A 20,153-nucleotide genomic window follows, 5' to 3' on the forward strand; every position below is an offset into this window, starting at 1 on the left:
TACAATGACTCCTGGCACACATATTTATACCCCGTGTGTTAACTAACCTAACCGGATAAGAATCTATTATGAACTAACTTGTAGTGTCCGGACTATAATTAAACATAAAAATCCTAAACAAATTCTAAGATAAAGCCTAATTAATCTACACGGACTCACAACTAATACCGAATCTATCTCTCTACATCTTGGGCCCAATCGGACTCTACTTCCTGTCCGATTCGGACTTTATCGGCTGCATTTGTGCCACTCTCAATCTCCTGCCTCCAACCGATTCGCCCTTCCTTGTCCGATTCGGTTTTTTAGTCGTGTTTTAATCCATAACGGTAATTTACCAAAATCTGACGTTAACAACTATATATTGTGTCTATATTCCTATAATTACCAAAAGTGATTGGGTTTTAGAAATTTAGGAGATTAATCACTATACACAAAATTAGATTTCTAAATTTCGTATGATTAAGATTTATGATCAAATTTATATTTTACCTTGCCTGGGATTTACAGTGGATTTATGTTAGTTTGTAATAAAAAAACGCTGTTCAATGGAATTGTACTTTATTTTATATGAATTAGAAGATAGATCATAATTGCATTGTATTAAAGATTCATACACACATCTTCAGAGAGATTTCTATTTAGCACATCTTTAATATACACATACCTTAATAGCATGTTGGATGGTATGAATATGTAGTGGTGTTAACAGAGCGGATTCAGACAGATAGTGGTCATACCATATCCTAAACCATAATTTTTAAACGGATGCCGAGCGGTTGCAGATCTTTTCGGATACGGATTATTGCGGATGTCAGAAATGATGCAGAGTCGATGCGGTGTCGGCTCGAAAACGGATTATTATGACCGGATGTGATATGTACATACAATCAATACATTGCCATTCAATATTGGATGAAAAATACTTCCGCCATTGATGAGCTTTTGATTGAGTGCTTTATGGGCTAAAAAACTCGGATTATCCACCAAAATGACTATCGGATTATCCGGTAAAAAATCAGATAGTTCGCATCCACCGGTATTAACGATACCACGCCGTATCTGAATCCGTAACTCACTGTCCAAATCCAACACTATATCCACCGGATAGTTACAAACCCTTGCCACATCCTCAATTTAAGCGGATTCGGATTTAATCGGATCGGATATTATTCAATCTGTTAACATCCCTATGAATATGGTCATGAAATTCTTTTGGTTGAAGATGACTATGATAGATAAAATTATGCAACGTTCATAACATAAACTTTCTTTTAATTAATTAATTTTCATTATCAAATGTCATCATACATTAACACAGTTATGTTTGATATATGCCTTGAATCAAATTAAAGTGTAATTAGATTTATTCAAAAAAATAATTTAACCAACATAAAGTTAAAGTTAAATGATGTATAAATATAAATAATATGATACCATAGTATTAGCATGGGTATACTGTTAGTTAAAAAAAGACAAATCGTAACTACACAACTTTTTAAGAGAAAATGGTACTACACTACAGGTGTAACTACTGTATCTCCAGCACCGCATCTCTTCAGGCTCGGCAAAAACAGCAAGAAAGGTTGAAATACTCCCTTCATTTTTTTTCCCTTATGATATTGTTGATTTTTAGATCTATAGTTGACTATTCGTCTTATTTAAAAATTTTATTTAAATATACAGAACTATAAGTCATACTTAAAATTTATATGATAATGAATCAAATTATAACAAAATAATTAATACATATATTTTTTAATAAAATGAATGGTTAAACATAAACCTAAAAAATTCAACGAGGATGATATAAAGAAAATAGAGTTAAGTGCCAGTTAGATACCCTGACCTCGATGCAGCTTGAGTAACATGATTGCGGTGTGTACGAGTACGAGTGACAATCAAATCTATTTGGCAATAGCTACAGCTTATAATTGCATTATAAAGAGTTCAGAAAGAAGATACACGCGTATGTTTGCAGTTCTGATTACACATTGCATCATCAGAGCGTCGACAGGCGACCTAGACAAAGTAGAATATTTTTTTGTCTATATTAATGGGGTATTCCGGTTTTACCTATAAGCTTGAATTCCAGCATGATTAACAGCTGAATCCTAAATCCATGACGAAAGAACAACAAATACCAGATATGTCAGCATGGTCATAAACTCATAATGCCACAAACTGACCAAGGAATATCAGACTACAAGACTGCAAAACCTGACATCTCAAGAAAAATACAAATTAGACTATAGTTCTGCCAAAATTTCCTAGCCCCCCCACTTCTCTGATGTGGAAAGCGGAAAACAGTTTAGATGAAGTTCATATTATGCTTACAGGGAAAAGAAACAAGGATATAAACAAATTAAGACACAAAGGGCATCAGTTTGCACCTATCTACAGGCAAAGCTGTCCCCAGATAATAGCAGCACAAAAATATCTTCTGATCTCAATAAAATATAATAGATATGCCCATGACAGAACATCCCATGGCTACCCAAGGGCTAAGGCGCTCACCTGAAAGGGGGAAAACAGAGAGAGAAAATCAACATATTAAATTACTAATATTTATGATCTATATATCTCAAATGAAGGGCGAACAAATGTTAAAACAACACATGCAATATAAGCTAACATTCAACTCCTTCATAAGACAAGATTGATACCCACATCAAAGTTGTTTCTTTAAAATTTCATCACCGAATCGATTCATCCATTAGAAGGCAGGAAGTCGTCAAAATATAGATGAAGTTATCCACTGATCAAAGGATTTTGCACAAGAGTTAATCAAAAGTAGCGAAGCCAAAAATTAGAGTCAATCCCTCTGGCCCTCATTTGTACTTATATTTATAGTAGCCTCAAGGTGGATTTTGCAGAGAAAAAAAGGTTACACTTTTCTTGGATAATGACATAGAGTTACGTGCAATATTATTGCTTTCGAACAAGAAGTATTTGATGTATGGTGTTATAATCATGGGTGTAAAGAATATAATACTACATATTCATGGATATGCTGTCATTAGGAATTTATTTATGTTCATGGATTTTCATGATTGAGTAACCTTATCTCTCTTCTTGTGCATGAGTTAAAAGAGGCACTCGGAAAAGTATCGGTATGGTGTGTATGTGTCTTCCATGTAATAAAAATAAATCATGATTGCTCTTGAAGTGTGGAAACCAGTTCACGGAAGTTTGTCACACTTGAAAAATAGGTATTTTACTGGAATTTTTGCAATAATTAGTTCAATCTTTCTAGTGTCAAAAACAATTCCTGGAACATAAATTGTAATATATATGAATCACATATAATAGGACATCTTCAAAATTTTAGAGGACAACTTGAACACAGGGCCACATGTAGATTTTTCATTAAGAATTACCTTCTCCCGTCCTTCCATTATCCTCATGATGATATGCTAAAATCAAATAAACTCCATGTTATGTATTCCGACAACTGTTATCTAACAACTAAGTCTACAAAGAAAGTTTCCATGCATGGGCTTAGCAATTCCCTAGCTAACGAACACAACTGTAACCCTTGCTTGGAGATTAAAAGTACATAATGCCTACTGCTTTTTATGCTTATGTGCAGCTTGTAGCCCTTGCCACCATTCTAATTCTAACTCAAGTACCAAGCACTATTGTATGTTACCTATAAATTATATTTAAGATGACCACAAGCAAAGATTAACATGAAATTCTGAGTCCATCAAAGGAAGATTTGTGTAAAATAAGGTTAACATTTTGGTTGAGACGTAGACCAATCAAGATTCCAGATAACTTAATAATGATAGCTCTCATAAGAAGTAGCATTATTATATTTTTTTTCCAAAAAATGCTAGCTCTCACTTGTCATGCTAGCAATGTACATATTTTGATTTTTCATGTGAATTTACACTGTTTTGTTTCTTACCAACATAATGTACCATGAAGTTCCAGATTTACATGTTTCAGGTTTGCAAAATATGGTGCTAATACCAAAAGTCAGGAATCATGAAAGAATAATTTATAACCCTATTTATCTACATTTCACTATAAGGACAAATATTATGCTATTTATCCAGATTTAAAATTTAACTTGCATCTTTCACCATCATCTTTTTGCTTTTGCTTATGCTTATAGGCCAAAATTTAAATTTTTAATCTTAAATTTAGAGTTGATTTTGGGGGGTTTTTTCATCAAAATTTATTTTTCAGCCTTTGCTTTTAGATCACTAAAATCACATATATAAAATTTTTCACAAATTATTTTTCGATTGCAAAGATGCCAAAAAGACAAACAATGAGGGCCTTTACATTCATTTTCCATTGTACTTCCGGTTACTACATTTGTTAGTATTTTCTGATACTGTAATTGCACATCTTTATGCAAACAAAAAGAATGCAAGACAACTGAATACTAATATAGTAATACATCACTTTCAGAATGTGTGCACTGATGGAGCCGTGAATATAATTAGATTTTAGCTAGAATAAAGAATTTACAAAATAAGTACAAGGTTTACCTATCCTAGCAGCCTTCCAAAAGAAACCACGAAATCTGTGAACATGACAAAGGTAACATAATCAGAACAATATACACTTTTTTAGCATGGAAAATGCCAATGTGCAAGATTGTGAATTAAAAAAACAAAGTATTTATGTGTTTAATATATCACTAGAAGTTGCCAATTAGGTGCATAACTTGGCAATATATAATCGTGCTATTCACAAAAGACATAGCCACATATGATCTGAAAACATAGAAATATCTTTCATGACATCTAGTCAAAATCAATGATGTTCACTAACACCGTAGGACATATACGCATTTGCATCCCTTATTCCAACCCAATTCACGGCAAAGAATTTCTCGATAGGAGAGACTTCATGCCATGTTCGCCATTCCTAGTGGGAGTTTCATTCTCACTACATAGGATGCCATGTCAACATTTTTTATAATTGGTAATGATTTAACATTAAAATATCTATTCCACCCCCTGGGAATAGCCCGATAAAATATCACCTGCAAAACAATCACATAGGCAGATAGGGTATTTAACATTAAAAGTTCCTCTTGTGTTTTTGGCCCATTGTTTCGATCTATTCCACCCCAAAATTCAGCACAACATTTTCTTCAGGAGTTCAGTTCCTATGCTATTAACCCCATGAATCAAAGGCATGGATAACAAATTTCCAACGCAGGGATGACGCGAGAAGGGGATCGAGCACAAACAAAGGGATGCACCAAGAACAAGAAAGCGAAAGAATCACGAACGCTAGCTCACCCTGTCCGGCGGACGAGGAGGGAGGGGAAGTGCATCTTGAGGAAGGTACAGGTGCAGATCAGCAGCAGCACGACCGTGACGAAGGAGTGGAAGTTGAAGAGCGCAGACTGCATCCACCACCCAAGAACGGCACCACCACCACCATCAGACCAAAAAGCAGGAGGAGCAAGAAAGGGGGAAGGTATCAGATTCTACCGGCTGGGCAGGAGAAGAGCCCCCCAAGATAAAGGACGGGAGGAGCAAGGATTTGGTGGTATTACCATCGGATCCGGCGAGGAGGAGGCCGGCGGCGGGCGGCGAGGCGCGAGTGATGGGGGTCGGCGACGGCGAGGAACTGATCTAGGAGAGGAGGTGGGTCGCTTCGCCTCTTCTCTTCCCGTTGGGTTTAGATCGGACGGTGGATGCTGTGCCCATCGTGTTGTGTTGGCCATTGGCACTCCACAGTCCACACCACCTTTTGATGATGCAGTTTTCGAGTAAAGACGGCTTCGGCTCCGTCGCCCATTCTTTTATTTTTTAAATCTTTTTTAATAAGAGCAACTTCAATAGTATATAGTATATAAGTATAGTTAACTATTAGATTCAATTCATATATAGCTAATTAATAGCCAATTCATATAATAGCTAGCTACAAAACATATATTACCATGTCCCTTTTTCCTTAACTTTTTAAAATATATTTATAGTTTGCTTATAGTCTGTTATTGTACCTGCTCTAAGAGAACTACCAGGAATGACATCATGCTACTAGGGATAGTTTATGATTTTAATCCGTTGCACGCAATCACACTCCTGCGCTAAGGAGGCTACGAAGCATGTATGGATTTTTAAAGATTCTATCAGAACGGATGCCGTGCGGTAGTCTTTTCATTTAGGAAAAAAATTATGCACAGGATTCCGTCCTTACCGTTTGGAACAGGACGACACCTTTCTATCGAAATATAGTTAGCAGCGTTGTGTATGACCTCTCATTGGGTCACATGACGTTTTATTTTTTTTTATTTACAAAGACCATTTATTTTTTTATCATCGGTGTATACCAACCGAATACCAGCTAATATCACCTAGTATTAATTGGTACCAACTGAGTATCAGATGGTATCGCGTAAGTATCCGCTGGTATCATGATATCAGATCTGATGCCGGTGAGATATCATATTTGGTATTACATGAATCATCTTGTTTTAAAGCAGGATATCATATAATAGCAACCCTCATAGCTTTATTACTAAACCTCAAAAAAAATGTACTCACCGTATGAATTTTTTGCCACGCCACTAAGATTATCGTGACAATACAACGCTGCCATGCAAAGTGTTTGATGTGGTAACCATGCCAATAACACTGATATGACAAGACAACGCTGTCACGCTAGTATCGATGGCATATGAAGCCCATCACACCAACTAGTTTGAGTGGCAGCGTTTGTCTTGTCACGCCACCAAAACCAAAAGATAGATTTATGCATTGAAAATATTTTTTTAAAGATTTAGTAATAAAATTATTTATTAAAAATGTTTTAAAAATTAAAAAAAAAAAGGTCTGTCGCCCTCCTCTCCACCCTCCCTCGTCTCTGAGCACGCTGTCATCGTCGAAGTTGCCCTAGGCAAGCGAGACCGCCGCCGGACATCGCGCCAAGCTCGATCGGGCGCAGTAGAGCCTTCTGCTACAGGACGTGTCGAATGTGGTGAGCCTCCCATCAGCCGAGCCGGAACCCGGTGGCCACCTACTGCCATCCGCCTCTGGTGAAAAAAAAAAAACACCCTTTCGATGTTTTTGCCATCTGCGCTCTCTCCAAGCCATGAATTTTTTTTTTCTTTCCCTTATTCAACTAAAATAGCAAAGTCAAACCGAATACATTGATGCATTATCTCAAAAAATTAATTCACTGTATGCACACTCAAACGCACTCTAATATGTGCTGCCCGTAAAATCAAATCACACTTACAACGAATTACTAGCTGTTGCATTGAATGCAACGTGCACATACAACAGTAACCATGAAACAAACAAACTCAAAGTCTTGTATGCAAATCCTGATCAACGACGGCAAGGTTATTCAATAAATTAAATTAAGTGACACAAATGCAACGACGGCAAGGTTAACCAAATAATTTACGGCGCCGGGTTGTGGGGTGTCGGGATTGAGACGAATTTAAGGGCGGTTGACGATGCCAGCGTGTGTGAGGTAATGAGCTCGCCGCCCTTGGTCAGATGCTCGACCGACGTGCGCCATCGCATTGTCCGCCGGCGTGACGAACAGCATCCGCTCGATCAGGCCAGAACTCGGCCAGGGCCTCCCACATCTTCGCCTCCTCCGGGATGCTCTTCATCAGATCCCTGGCAAGCTTCGCTCCGAGGACATCCTGTGGATGCGGCGTCCGCCTCTGCTGCCGTCTTCTGATGCCGCCGTACGTCTCCTGATTTCTCGAGCTTGTCAACTACGGCGTTGTCCGAGGCACGGTCATGGAGGCAGAGACGGAGATCAAGCAGCACTCTGCCTCCGCGACGGCATGCAGTGGGTGGCCACCGGGTTCCGGCTCTGCTGATGGGAGGCCGGGCTCCTCGCCTTCGATACAACCTGTAGCCGAACGCTCTACCGACGCCGATCAACCGTGCTCAGAGAGATGCTGTTCTGTGTCTCATGGCCATTTATTTGGTTGCGGCCTGTAAATCAATCAGGTCCAATATTGATTAAAGGAAAAATATTTAATATATTTACAAATAAAAAATAATTTATGAATATACGTTGCACTGTCTGCATCATCAGACCGGTGTGCTGGGCTGGACACGAGCGGAGAGAGAAAGGCCGAGGCACGCTGTGGTTTCGGTACATGGGGAGGAGGCTGGGGGGGGGGGGGGAAGAAAGAGGAGAGGGAAAGAGAAGAGAGTGGTCCAAGAGAAGTGGAAAAGAAATTTTGAATTCTTTTAGGATTACGTTTTTGGGGATTTTGGAGTGCAATTTTAATTTGGAGAGGAGAATTTGAGGGATGCGAAGAATATTTAGAGAGGGTTTGAATTACGAATTTTGAACTTTGGGCTTCAAAATTTTTTTAGGAAGTAAGTCAAGAGTGGCTTTTCGAGGATATTTCAAATTCGAAATCCAAAATCAGAATCGAGGTGCTACAGAAGAAAGTGTTCAATCGAATTCTCGAAGATGTGGAGAGAGACATTCGAACTTCAAAATTTTCGAGTCTCACAAATTCAGCTAGAAGTTGGGGATAGAGTTTCAAGTAGAGGAAAATTAAGACATTGCACTTAGATCTTTAAGCTTACACACAAAGAACCAAGGTTTTCATACATAGGCCTGTTTTTTTTTAAAAAAAATTCAAATAGCTTTTAACAAACCGAGAAAATTAGGGTATTACCAGCTTACCCATCTTATAAAAAGAATCCTTGAGATTCGATATAAGGGGAGCCACCGGGGCTATGAATGGTGAACTAGGACACTCTAGCTAATCGACTAAGGCTTCACGATCCTTGGGGCTCGATACTTGATCTCCATTCTTCGGTTCTTGGCAAAAGATTCATCATACTTTACACTTCCACTTTGATCTATCTTTTTGGGCTGCTATATCTTGAGACAGGTTCATTTCCTCAGGTCAAACGCGTCCCTCGGCGTTATGGCCTGACGTTGGGTTCCATATGCCATTCTAACCACAGCCTAGAAAATAGTAAAGAAAGAAAGAAAGAAAACGACCCTAGAAAACTCTTTCGCAAAACTAACTACCAAGCAGAACACACTGACGCGGCTATTCACAAAACTCGTGCTGACTTAATTTGCGTCGATTCTACGGCCAACGTACTTCTTGGGTCTTCCATCAGCATAGCGCGCCATAGACAATGCGGAAGCTTTTGGTCTTACGGCCCGTTCGGCAGGTTGGTTGAAATACATGGTAACAGATAAGCATACGATTAATTAATTATTAACTATAAAAAATTAGAAAAATAGATTAATCTAAATTATTAAATTAACTTTTATATATATATTTTTTAAAAAAACATTTAGATTTGGAAAAGGTACGTATGGAAAAATAAGGAATATGGTTAGTAGTACTCTTCGCCGAACGCGGCCTAACAGTGGGGGGGAAATCTGCTTTCTATAACTTTTAAGGGCAGAAACTTTTTTTTTTCAAACTAGAGTAGGGGAAGGTAATATAGAGCTTTCGGAAACACAAGTTTCTCGCTGTATAAAGTCGGCCGTGTTTGTTACTTGTGCAATTCATCTCTGACAGAATTGTTTTTCAAACGCTAGGGTTGAATCGATGTAATAGACAAAAGGGAAAGGCGTTTATTTATCTATCTCCTGCCTCGGCAATATCGGGGCATATGTTTGATTGGCTCGGAATAACAAGAATATTATGATTGCGTTTGGCATCTTTTCATCTTTCTCTTATGCTTATTCTGAACCAAAGGTTAATTATTTCTTTGCCTGTAGGAGTACGGTTTGATTTCTCAGTTTGATGTTTTTGTTAATGAAGTATTTATTACTTTATGCGACAGTTTTTTTTCCTCATCAATAAATATGGCGGTGCGGTTTTTTCCTTGATGAAAATATGCTCCAGACAAACCTGACCGATGTTAATATATGCTCAGTGTGCTGCTAGGAGGATTTTATCTGCCCAAACCAAAACCTTGCAACCAAATAACTAATTAATCATGTCTAAGATTTGAGAATAATGTGAAGTGTGTGCTTATTGCTTAATGTCCTGCCGCTCTGCTGCTAAATTGCTTCCAAACTTTTTAGCAGCTATTTGCAAACGAAAAAATAATTTTTAAATAAAGCTTTTATATGTGTATTTTTAGTGATCTAAAATCAAAGGCTGAAAATAGTTTTAGTAAAAAGAATCTCAAAATCAATTTTAAATTTAAGGTTGAATTCAAATTTTGGCTTACAAGCATGAATAAAAATGAAAAGATGGATGTGCATGTTCTCCGTAATTACTGGCCTTCTAATACTCCCTTTATCCTAAACTAACTTTATTTTTTAAGGATGGATGGAGTAATTGACAACTAATCCATCCCACAAATACTCACTCAAAAAAAAAGAAAAACTAAAATATCCTGCACTTCATTAAATCTCAATGCAATTGTTTCTATTTTACCTAGTTCTAATGTATTTACTAGAAAATGTGCGGCGTTGCCGCGCTTTATCTGCATACGTTTTAGGCCTATTGTTTATTAGCAAATGATGTTCAATGTAATATATGGTTGGCTCAACTTAAATATTGATTACTTTGATACCTCATTATTTAAAGAGAACATAATATATTTAATTCATACTTTTTAATATCCATGTTTACAATATATTCTCTCTAGTTAAAAATATTTTTCTTTTTAAACAAGATTTGCTCAAATTTCTAAAATTTTGATAAGCAAGTTTATATTAAAATAAATTTATAAAACCTAATAATTTTATGATATTATGATAATTCTTTTCAAGAAAAATCGATGTGTATCATTTGTCTTGTATCTAAACTAAACATTTAGGAAATAATCGATGGTGGGAATTTTAGAAGTTTCATCAAATCTTGTTCTAAACGATAGTTGTTTTTGATTGAAAGGAGTATATTTATATGTTTACAAAATTTAAGTGTTTTATAGCCCAGACACTTTTGTAGTTTATATATTTATAGAGCAATGTTATCATAATTTTACATTGAAAACAGTGGTACCTCGTGGTACCTCCTCAAGAATGGAAAAAATGTTTATATTTATATGTTATTTAAATAGTGAAAAGTTAAGAGAATAAAATAAAAATAATATTAAAATATACTGTCTGCAAGATTAGAGTATACATAAAATCGGTGGAATCATATACCTTTTGCAAAATTATTAAAACCTGAGCTTGGGCGTGTTTGGCCCTTTGGCCATTTGACGTGCAGGGAGGGTGTTTACTGCATGGAGAAACCCATGTAGGTCTTGTTTAGTTTGCAAAAGTTTTTTGCAAAAACATCACATTAAATCTTTAGACACACATTTGAAATATTAAACGTAGTTTAATTACAAAACAAATTTTAGATTCCGTCTGGAAACCCCGAGACGAATCTTTTGAGTCTAATTAATCTATCATTAGCATATGTTGGTTACCGTAGCACTTATAGCTAATCACGTCCTAATTAGACTTAAAAGATTCGTCTCACGATTTCCTCCCATAACTGTGTAATTGATTTTATTATTTATGTATATTTAATGCTTTATTTCGATGTCCAAAAATTCGATGTGATGTTTTTGAGAAAAGTTTACGTGAACTAAACTGGCTAGCTGTATGCATAGTAGATATTTTTCTCTCTCTCGCCAGGGCAGGGCATGACTGCCTAGCCGGGCTGTATGTTCTCATTTCCGGAGAGCTGGCCACTGGCACGTGGATGCTTTCTTAACGGTGAGATGTGTTTCGCTTTCGTAGTATAGAGATTTACGACTTTTATAAACTTGAATGCAATGGTTGCTTAAAGATGAATTTATTTTGGAACAAATAAGATCAGGTAAAATTTTATTTTAGAACGAATGGAATACCTGACAACTGGTCTGCTACAGATTCAGATCAAAAGCCTATCAAGATGTATCCTATTTGTCAAGCTGACTGCAGAAGCAAATTTCTTTCTTTTGATTATCTTTATCTCAGGAATTGGATGATTTTTGGCGCAATTTGAAGATAATAGGAGCACACATGCACTTTCTTTTTGTTCTTTCTTATGTCAGTACTACCTTTAAAACGTTCACATGTTTGCTCCTATCGGCCGATCACATGTAAACCTAACCTATTTTATATTTCTTTTGTTAATTGCATGATCAAACTAAATACCACATTTTGAACCTCTAAGGCATTTATGTCTCTCAAGCTTCCATGTGTTGGGTCAAATTTTGCATCAACGCATAGTGCAGATTCTGATTTCATAGAGCTGTTGGTAGATTTTTTTTTCTTGCATGCATATATTTTGTTTCAATCAGAGTAAACTTTGAACTTAAAATTCAATTAGAATTTCAAATTTCAAAATTGTTTTTCAAAACCTTTGATTCGAAAGATGCAAGTTTTAACTCCAAATTTGAGTATTCCAATTCAAACTACTCCAAATTTGAGACTTTCAATTCAAATTAACTCCAAAGTTTTAACAAAATCTGAAACTTCCAACTTCAAATTCAGAACACTCAACTTAAAATTTGAAACTTTTAATACAAAATGTGAATATAACCTCAAATCTTGAAACTTTTTAATTCAACTAGCACATTGTCCGTACATTGCAACGGGATTAATTTAAAAAAAATATCATAACATGTTGTTAACATTATTTTTTGCATTTTTTATATTTTAATTGTTACGTATATTTGTTATTGACATATGAGTTTATTAATCTCATAGTTCGAACGGTTAATATGTGAAACCCACCATTATTTTTTCTTTTAAAAATAGAGTATAGAATAAAAAACAAGGAGTTGGTGTTGTGGTAGTAGATTTAATGCCACCACCTCTGGCACTGTTTATAGTCTATAGAAATTTAAAACTTCCAACTTACAATTTGAAACTATTAACTCAAAATTTGAAACTTCCAACTGAATTTTCAAAAGTTTAAGTAAATATTTTCAACTCAACATATTTATATGTTATTTTGTAATAAAGACTAAATAAGCGTTAACGGTGATCAGCGCTACTAATTATGTTGCCCCGCCAGCGCGAGCAAATTACTCGTACCCCAAGTTCAGATTTTATTCGTACAACGTACATACAATTTACAATATATATCACAAATTCAAATTTTGAATATATTCATGCAACACAATAAAACCAACAAAGAAAAAAAAATTGCCCGGCACGAACTATACGCGATTTCCCGGAACATTTTCGCTGCAGTCAACGCCGCGTTGACCGTCAGTTAGAGTCGCCGTCACGTCTGCAACACCTCCTCCGGAAGCCAAAACCCAATCCGAGCCGGCCATCCTCTCCCGCCACCGCCACCATCAACGGCCCAGATCCCACCAGCCCCCCCCCCCCCCCCCCCCCCCCCCCCCCACTCTATATACCAAAGCGAAAAACACACCTCGCGCTTTCCCCATCTCGCCATTGGAGCGAGCGAATCGAACCCTCGATCGAGGTTCTCTCCCGTTCGAGGAGGAGGAGGAGGATGCCGAAGAACAAGGGGAAGGGGGGGAAGAACCGGAAGCGCGGGAAGAACGAGGCGGACGACGAGAAGCGGGAGCTGGTGTTCAAGGAGGACGGGCAGGAGTACGCGCAGGTGAGCCGGATGCTGGGCAACGGGCGGTGCGAGGCGGTGTGCATCGACGGCACCAAGAGGCTGTGCCACATCCGGGGCAAGATGCACAAGAAGGTCTGGATCGCCGCCGGCGACATCGTCCTCGTCGGCCTCCGCGACTACCAGGACGACAAGGCCGACGTCATCCTCAAGTACATGAACGACGAGGCCCGCCTGCTCAAGGCCTACGGCGAGATCCCCGACCACGTCCGCCTCAACGAGGGCGTCGTCGACGAGGACGACGCCGCCGCCCACGACGACTACATCCAGTTCGAGGACGAGGACATCGACAAGATCTGAGCTGATCCTCTGCTTTCTCCCAACACTGGTACTCTATGCAAGAAACGATAGAAAAATCGCTTCTTGTGCTTATTATTACTTGCATCTTGCAGCGCTTGCCCCTTGTGATGTTGTAAATTAGTCACGGTATATATTGTGATGTCTCAAGGTTGTGCCCAATAATCTTGCATCGAATTGGTCGCTTTGTGCGCGATGGGAGTGATTAGTTTTGTTCCCACACTCTGTTTCGCGTTTGATCACGCTACGTTGTTCTGTCTGCACTGCAGAAATGCCATGACTCGGGTGGACACAGTTTGAAAATACTCTTTTTTTTTTAAATCCGAGTTTGAAAATACTTAGCCCTGTATGAATTGGAACCACCAAACTGTAGACAGTAGTCGTGTTATTATAACTGATTGATCAGGATTTTCCTTTTGAACCCATTTTCCATTGCTCTGATCTAGCTGTTGTAATTGGTTACTATGTTTAAGTAATTGCTGGTATTATTATCTAGGAGTTGTTTTTTTTTACAGTACTAAAAAAAGCAGAAGTTTTCGTTGTATAGAGCCGGCTTTGTTACTTGTATTATCTCTAACAGAACTGTTTCTCACCAGTTACAGCTGAATCAATTTAAAGTGTGACAGGATCGTGGAATAGAAAAAGGGGAAAGGCGCTTATCTCCTACCTCTTCAATATTGGGGCATATATTTGATTGGCTCAGGATGATAAGAATATTATGATTGCGTTTGGAATCTTTTCATCTTGTGGAAAGTTTTTCTTATGCTTATTCTGAACTAATGGTTATTTCTTTGCTCGTAGGAGTACGGTCTGATATCTCAGTTTGATGCTAATGTTGAAAAATATAACAAGGCGTAGATTTAATTTATTCCATAAATAAATTATGACAGTGATTAGTGGAAATAACAGAACCATATGATACGATCTTGGCATATAAATTAAAACGCTATACATGATACATGAAAGTATGAATATAAGGAACTGAAACGTACCAGAGATTTAGAATTAGGTTTTGAGCTGAGACATTTGCAGTAGTAGTAGCACTGACCCTACGCAGCAGCACACGTTAATGATGTCTCGCTACATCCGAAGAAGGAAGACACGCTATGGTGGACGAACAGGGATCAATCGTGCGCAATGCTTCCCAAAAACTTCTTCACCCTTTTCTGATGCAGGACATCGAAGGGGATGATTCTAGAGACCTGCTCTGTCGTCAAGCAGAACTGAGTAGACGATTTATGACGGCACAACATAGAGGAGGTAGCAAACTCTAATTGCTTTTCGTGTATTGTGTGGGGAGGCTTGACTTGGTATATATAAGGAGATCATGACATGTTATCAGGATACCTGAATTATCTCAATAACTCGTAAGCAAACCGGACAAGTCACATGTAACCTATCATACTCCACGCGGACTAGATAAACGAGAGTCCCAAAACAAGCTAAAAAAAGAGTCATGAAACCAGCTCTAGATAAATTTGATAAGATTTGCATAAAAAAACGCATCTGCGTAGGCATTTTGGCGATTCACACGCATGCATGCCATGTGCGCGCTCCACCCGAGTCTGGCTAGACGAGCGAGCGCGCACGTGTGGTTATCTAGTTCTCTGACACCATTGGTCAAATTAATAGATAAAATATCACTATCCCTTATAAGGAGGGGTTTGTATCTCATAAAATAAGCAAGGTTGGACTAGACTTCACGTACATACCTTCCACGACGCGGGCTTTTGATATTTTCTTAGGAATTATTTTTCCTATAGGCTAAACCCATAACCAAATTCCAACAGGTATTATTAATGAAGTATTTATTTCTTTGCATGACTTTTTTTTTCATAAATAAATATGGTGGTGTGGTTTTGTCCTTACTCTTGAAGAAAATCCGCTCCATTCAAACCTGACTCTATGTTAATATATGCTCAGTATGCTCGAAGGATTTAATCTGCTCAACCAAAAAACTGAAATGCAATGAATGCTCAATGATGCTCGAAGGATTTGCATGACTTTTTTTTTCATAAATAAATATGAATGCTCAAGATGAACATAATAGGAGATAAAATTTTAGGACAAATTGATTACTTGGCAACTCTTATGCTCTAGGGAGCTATGATTGTTTGGCTTTTCATATACAAAAAGTCAAACAATATATTTGGTAAACGAAAAATAATTTATGAATAAAACTTTTATATATGTATTTTTAGCCTTTTTCATATAAAAAAGTCAAACAATATATTTGGCAAACGAAAAATAATTTATGAACAAAACTTTTATATAATTATTTTTAGCGATATAAAAGTCAAGGTTGAAAAATAAACTTTAGTATAAAAACCCTCAAAGTCAACTCTAACTTAAATTTAAAAATTTAAATTTTAGCTTATAAGCATAAGCAGAAACGAAAAGACAGGGAGCTAGATTCAGATCAAAACCCTGTCGAGATGTACCCCATCTCTATTTGTCGAGCTGATTGCAGAAGCAAATTTCTTTGTTTTGATTATCTTTATTTCTGTGTTGAAAATGACTCGATCAGGAATTGGATGATTCTTCATATAATTTGAAGATAATGGTAGCACACATGCACTTTGTTTTGTTCTTTCTTCTGTAATTACTGCCATTAATACATTCTGATGCTTGCTGACATGTGGTGGGATGCCTTTTGTCCGGTGAGCTGTACAGTGTGGCATCTCTGAATCAAATGCCTTTGCGTTAATTGGGCGCCTAATATATCCTGCTGGTATATATATATATCTGGCATCAATAATAGACCATGTGCTTTGGCACTACGATGCTTCCTTCATCAGTGTAATTTTACCTTTTATAAGCAAATCTTCCCGGTAGATAAAAACTCAGCCCATTTGCAATGTAAACCAAGTGAGTGGTCTCGTGATAAAGATGACCACTCCACATAAATGAAATCACTCATAAGAGGCTCATTTCGGATTTGATTTATTTTTCATATTTTAAAAATAACAGTTTTATTAATAGACCCTACCAAATTTAATTTTCAAAGCATATCCATTTTACCAGAAAAGCGTGGATGACGCTACGTTTTTTACGAAAATTTTCTATAGAAAAGGTGCTTTAAAAATCATACTAATCTATTTTTAATTTTTTATAACTAATAATTAATTATCATGAACTAATCTATTACTGTATTTTCCGCGCTAGATATCTACCCCACTGTCGAGTGCAACCTAAGTCTCCAACTAGAGGAAGAGGCTCACATGTATAAATGGTAAAACAAGTCAAAAACTAGAAGAGGGAGAGTGGAGAAAAGAAAGGAGAGAGAATTGTTTTTATTTTGACCGTTTATTGTTTGGTTTTATGCATATGGATATCTCATCTAAAGACTACCATAAGAACTACTTTCACCATATATATGACTAGCTTTATGGTACTTACTATAAGGATCACTTTGCTACACATTATGGATGCACTTAGTAAATTAGACCCTCAACTTTATAGTAACTATAAATTTTAGTTTATAACTATTGAGATCTTTAAATGGTTGCACCTTCTATATAAGTATTACTAAAATGGTGTATAATGAAGAAAAACACTATTAAAATGGTGTATATGTCTACTTCATTTAGTCCCACGTAACAATATCTACTAAACGAGTCTAATATGTTTAATATATATGATGAATCATTAGGTAATTTTCTTTTGTATTTTGTCCACTTTAACTTATCAAGACTTAAAAAACTATGTATACAGATGTGTTAAAGTGAACAAGACAACTTCATAAAATATTTTTTACTGCTCCCTCCATTTCACAACGCAAGGTTTTTTAGCCTTTCCAAGATTTATATGGACACTAATGAAACTAGAAACATATGCAAATCATGTACATTGGTCAATTGATAAATTTATCCAATACTAAAAGTATTACAGTATAAAACGAATAGAGAGTAAAAGTTTGGACAACCTTTCTAGAAAAATCCAAACACCATTTTTTTCTTAACGAGGAGCGGTAATTATTCAATCCCTCGTCATATATGCATATTGGACTTGTTTCACACCAATATCTACATGGAGTCCATTAATATGAAATATAACCATTTTCAATAATTGCTAAAAATAGTAAATATATTTAAAGGTCTCTAGTTATAAATATATTATACAAATCTATAGTTGCTACAAAATTAATGGGCATCTTTGGATCAAGATCAATCTGGAGCCATGCATGCAAGGCCTTCTCAAGCCATGGTGGTTGGCACGAAAATCACTATTATGCCATCCTCAAACATAAGTTTCTCCATAACGCCATCATGCATTTTGGCTTTCCAAAATTACCACTCTCAACTGATGTTTATAGGCTAGAACGCTATCTTAGACAAAAAAAATACCCTTGGACTCCTCTTGTTTGTCCCTCCAGCACGTTGGAGGTTCTTAACAACAGCCACCGGGCTTCATGTCCATCGTCCCGCCTCACTGGCATCGGTCGTGCGATCCCTTGCCACTAGCTCGATGCACCGCCGCTTCCCGCCCCTCGCCAAACCTTAGTCAGTGTTGTGTTGCTATCATTGGTGTTGTGGCCGGATGGCAGAGGGGTTGCTGGCTTGCGCATCTTGCACTTGACGACGAGGGGTGCAATAGGTGCGTTTTCGTTTGTTATGTGTGCCTATGCGACAACAAAGGCTATAACTTTTCTTGCATCAACCGAAGCATCTCTTGCATCTTCACCATGTACTCCCTCATTGCTTCGTACTTTGCCTTTGGAACCGTGGTCATGTCATTCAACAGGGTGGTAGCCTTTGTTGTTGCCCGAGTTGCACCCTTGCCCCTAGCTCCCATAGCACCTGTGGTTTGCTCCATCAAGATTGGTTCTTCGGCTCCACGGTGTGATGCCTCGGTGCCAACAGCTTGCTCGGCTTCCCTCTTTCTGGTTTGGCACCCAATTCCAGACATGCTTTGCCTTCGTTTGAAGCATCTTGATCCGATGAACCCATCTAGTGTTTGACTTGGCACCACCTCGGATTCCACCTCAGCTTCGTCCCTTTCTTTTGTCTCATTCTCTGACACTTGGCCCCATCCTGGTGGAGTTCTACAAAGCTGCTCATCTCCTTGTTGGCCTTTGCTTTGGTTGCATGCATCTTTAGCATGGTTGGCACCAACTGTTGTCGAAAGACAAAATTAGAAAGTGTGTGATTCCCAATACTAGAAGTATTTCAGCAGTTTGTCTTCTATTACAGCTCCCTTAAAGATTTGTTTATAGCCCCAACATCTAGGGTTAAATGTTTGATTACAAGATTCTCTTCTTGATAGTGATATTTTTAGAGGTATAAAGAGAGACCTAAGTTTTATCGGGCAGTGCCCACTAATTATTTATCCCATGGGCCCTAAAAATCGGTATATATATGGTTTTCTTTTGGAAGGGGTATATATATGGTTTTTTGTATGGGCCATTTGGGCCAAAACAAAAGAAGTCTATTAAACATCATTTATATAATTTTTGGGTCGGGTACGAGTTACCCATGAGTAAAATTTAAAACCCGGCTGCTACACAATAGATAATCGGGTAGCGGACGGGCATGCCCACAGGCAAAAAGTGACGCCCATACCCGTGTCCATCGGGTCGGGTACCCGTACCCGTGGGTATAATTGCCATCCCTAGTAGTTATTGGTGAATTTAAGGAGGAAATGAGGGATTTAGTGTGAACTATGGATTTTGCTTAAATATGATGCTCCCCTTAGGCTCCTACCTCCTACTATTATACTATTATATAGGTTCATCTATTATGCTACCTTCTGTGTTAAGCTATGTTGTTGACTTTAGAACTCTATTATGCAACTATGTGTCTTGATCATTTGAACTATGTGTGTTTGAAGTTATGCTTGATTCTATTAAACTATTTCATTTGAGGTTTATGTTTGATTGTTGAACTATGCATGTTGTTCTGTAACATTTGGTCACTACTTTTTTTTGACATGAAACGTGAATGCCTACGGGTACATGGTATGGGTAGTGCTCTTGGCCTATCATGTAGTAGCAGGCATGTCCATGAGCACAACTTTTGTCACAGGCATGTGCATGGATAGGCAATGCCCATGCTTGATTGACAACCCCAATTATATTCATAACTTGGAGGCAAACTCTAGAAACACCACATTTGCCCCATACAACACTTTGGTCATTGATATCACTTTCTTGATCTTTTCATTCAATTATTTTTTGCATTTTATGTTGTGGCATAGATTTCTTAGGTAAATATTTGCAAAGCTTCACTAGTGATCATTTGTCTCGCCTTTTTGTTGCATTGGTGTGATCTTATTTCAAGTGGACTTCTCACAAACATCATTTTCCACAAAAAAATGTATTTTGAATCCTATCTTGTTGTGGACA

At 37.5% G+C, this 20,153-nt stretch overlaps 2 protein-coding genes across 2 annotated transcripts; one reads left to right on the top strand and one right to left on the bottom strand.

The window, feature by feature from the left end:
- Positions 1-2,151: 2,151 nt before the first annotated feature.
- Positions 2,152-5,706, bottom strand: LOC107303588 (protein kish). Its single transcript, XM_015833537.2, has 4 exons — positions 5,525-5,706; positions 5,265-5,371; positions 4,503-4,537; positions 2,152-2,514 (listed from the first exon to the last, which is right to left on the bottom strand). The coding sequence occupies exons 1-4, from the start codon at positions 5,693-5,695 to the stop codon at positions 2,447-2,449; spliced, it is 381 nt and encodes a 126-aa protein (XP_015689023.1). The 5' UTR covers positions 5,696-5,706; the 3' UTR covers positions 2,152-2,446.
- Positions 5,707-13,301: 7,595 nt separating this feature from the next.
- Positions 13,302-14,032, top strand: LOC102709901 (eukaryotic translation initiation factor 1A-like). The gene has a single exon (XM_006647129.3). It carries the CDS (start codon positions 13,385-13,387, stop codon positions 13,811-13,813), a length of 429 nt encoding a protein of 142 aa, XP_006647192.2. The 5' UTR covers positions 13,302-13,384; the 3' UTR covers positions 13,814-14,032.
- Positions 14,033-20,153: the final 6,121 nt, after the last annotated feature.

The sequence above is a fragment of the Oryza brachyantha genome, chromosome 2 (genome assembly GCF_000231095.2).
Source record: "Oryza brachyantha chromosome 2, ObraRS2, whole genome shotgun sequence".
Taxonomy (NCBI): domain Eukaryota; kingdom Viridiplantae; phylum Streptophyta; class Magnoliopsida; order Poales; family Poaceae; genus Oryza; species Oryza brachyantha.